General features: G+C 25.7%; 1 protein-coding gene across 1 annotated transcript; it reads left to right on the top strand.

The window, feature by feature from the left end:
- Positions 1-762: 762 nt before the first annotated feature.
- On the top strand, positions 763-2,577 carry LOC124942122. The gene is made up of 3 exons (XM_047482548.1): positions 763-1,115; positions 1,187-1,240; positions 2,229-2,577. Exons 1-3 carry the CDS (start codon positions 828-830, stop codon positions 2,469-2,471), a joined length of 585 nt encoding a protein of 194 aa, XP_047338504.1. The 5' UTR covers positions 763-827; the 3' UTR covers positions 2,472-2,577.
- The last annotated feature ends 281 nt before the right edge of the window (positions 2,578-2,858 follow it).

Genomic DNA, 2,858 nt, shown 5'->3' with positions numbered 1-2,858 from the left:
ATTAAATTAGATTTATAGAAATAAAGATATATATTTTATTTTAATTTAATTTAATATAATTATAATTTTTTAAATTGATATCTCTTTTTATTTATACGTCTATGGAGGTCTTTTTCAACGTAATATTTAATAAGAAAATGTATTAAATTTGAAAAACTTCTTAATATTAAAAAATATTTGATTAACTTTGCACGTGTCTAATTGAATATATATATATATATATATATATATATATATATATATATATATATATATATATATATATATATATATATATATATATATATATATATATATATATATATATATATATATATATATATATATCATTTATGTACCAATATATTTAAATTATTTTTTAAAAAATTTAAAATTCGGTTCAACCAGTGGTTCAACCGGTTGGATCGGTCGGACCGAAGTTCGTTCAAAAAATCAGGTTGATGACCGAAACTATTTTCAAAATCTTGAATACGAGACTAAAAAAAGATAAAAAAAAAGTTATTTTTATAATATATATTTAATATTAAAGGAGAAAAAAATGGAAAAAAATAATATTAATAAAATAATATTATTAAATATAAAAAAATAAGAACCTATAACTTTAACCAGGGCCGCCCTGTCTATGTACATTCATCAATGCTTATTTCCTTATTTATCGAACCCAAACGGGTGGGTATCGGATACCGAGTCAATGGGTAACATTGGCATTCCTAAATAATATAATAAAATGAATAAAAAAAACATTTAAAAACAAATAGAGCACCTTGTCATTCTCCACCTCTAATTTCAGAAGCCAAAAACCTATCTAGTCATCTCTCTCTCTAACCATGGCTTCTGCAATTGGACGGCAATTGATCTATTCACTCTACACCAATACACCCTCCAATTCCATCACTCTCCGTCACTCACTTACCGGTTCCTTCACTGGCCAGAAGAATGTCAATAATAGGGTCTCAATTAATCTTGCCAAATATTCCAAACTTATTATCATTCCAAAGGCTATTCAGGGAAATTCCAATAAAGAAAACGATGATGATCAGAATGGAATCTCTTTGGGAACCATGAAATTGCCACCTAATACTGACTTTGCTATATTTGAGACTCTCCTCTTCCAGGTAATTTATTTATTTTTGTCGTTAAAGTTTGTATTATTTGAAAAAAAATTAATAATAGTTTACTTTTGTAGTGGGCGAACAGCCTCTGCCAAGGAGCTAATCTCCCCCTCCCATTACCACTCAAGGTTAGACAACAATAGTGTATTGGTCTCATTTCATATTTTCATTTTCCCTTAATTTGGAAGTAATAAAAAAATTACTTTGTTTTTATTGTTGTTCTTGTCTAAATTACAATAAAAATATATGTGGATGATGATTATTTGAATAATCCATTTGAAGTTATTTAAATAATGTTGTTTGGGATTGAGTTAGGAAAAGTTGAGTTATATGTAAAAAGTTTAAAAGATATTAATATTTAATAAAAATATTATTTTAGAAAGTAAATAGAAAATATTTTAATATTTTAATTGATAAATTAATTGATTAAAGAATATGTGAAAATATTATAAATTATTTAAATAATTAATGGGTTAATCAAATAATCTTTACCAAATAATATTTATAAACTATAAGAACTTTGTTTGACATTCATATTCATAAATGTTTTTTTTTAAACGAAATTGTTAATTAAATTTCTTTTCTTTTTGCCCTTCCATCCAAATAAAAGAAACTTATTAAATTTATTTTCTGTTTTTTACATTATTAAAAATAATATATATATGACATCACCACCTTTTGAACTAATGTGAAAGTGTGAAAGGATGTGAAAATGGGAGGCCCAACATTTTATGGCAATTTGGGACCATGGAAATACTAATTAATTCATAATATATATATATATATTAAATAATTAATAATATTATGTATGTATGGTAATTTTGTGACTAACAAAGGTGGATGTCTTATGCAAATGAATAGATTGACTCCTTTACACAGATTTATTTTGACTCTATCTCTTTGATTTTGAGCTGTTCTTGCTCCTTTAATAGTGTAATGTTAATCATTTTTTTTATGTAATTGGTCTTATTACAAATATTAGACACTTTTGTATTTATTGTTGATTAAGGTAAAATGATAAAACTATTACATGCAAATTATAACATTTTTGTTTGTCTTAAACTCTAGCCTATTAACTCCGTTTGATTTCCTCTTATGATTTTCTATGAAAATAAGGTTGATAAAATCGCGGGAGGAGCTAGATTGGGATTCATTACAATCTCGGATGGAGGTGCAACGGAAGTGCTAACCTATATTGATTGCATAGTTATTTTGGAAACAATCGATGGGTTAGAAATACCGATATTCCGAGCGATAAGAAAGGGAACTTTGAAAGATAAGTCACCTCCAGGAGAGCCAAGGATCATGAGGAGCCTTCAAGGAGCATTGTTAAAGTCAGTCGAACTAGCTAGAGTTTGAAGAATACAAATTTACCACTATACTCTTGGCCAATTTATTGCTCCATTATATGTTTAATTAATTGGAGAGCTTGACTATATCGGTTGTTTTTAAGCTTTGATTCTATTATCAATGCTAGTTTATTGTTTTTTTTCTCATCCTGCCTTAATTTAACATACTTTTGCATATATATATATATATATATATATATATATATATTATTGTTATGTTATTTTACATATTCAAATGATATAAAAGCTTATTTAAAAGTCACATTTACAATAATATTATTTAATAAAAGCTTTAACCTTTCAAATAAAAATTATTAGATTCACATCTATGTATTGTTCAGTTTAACCTAGTTACTATATACATTTCATTCATATCATCTTCATGATCTCTTTCATC

Source organism: Impatiens glandulifera, chromosome 6 (genome assembly GCF_907164915.1).
Source record: "Impatiens glandulifera chromosome 6, dImpGla2.1, whole genome shotgun sequence".
Lineage (NCBI taxonomy): Eukaryota > Viridiplantae > Streptophyta > Magnoliopsida > Ericales > Balsaminaceae > Impatiens > Impatiens glandulifera.
Note: the sequence above shows the minus strand (reverse complement) of the source record. Positions and strands in the feature narration are given on the sequence as shown.

What these genes read in the sequence shown, in the direction of transcription:
- LOC124942122 (XM_047482548.1), top strand. Translation starts at nt 828, where the DNA reads ATGGCTTCTGCAATTGGACGGCAATTGATCTATTCACTCTACACCAAT. An exon ending in TTGAGACTCTCCTCTTCCAG is followed by an intron (nt 1,116 to 1,186) that starts GTAATTTATTTA and finishes TTACTTTTGTAG; the next exon opens with TGGGCGAACAGCCTCTGCCA. An exon ending in CCCTCCCATTACCACTCAAG is followed by an intron (nt 1,241 to 2,228) that starts GTTAGACAACAA and finishes TATGAAAATAAG; the next exon opens with GTTGATAAAATCGCGGGAGG.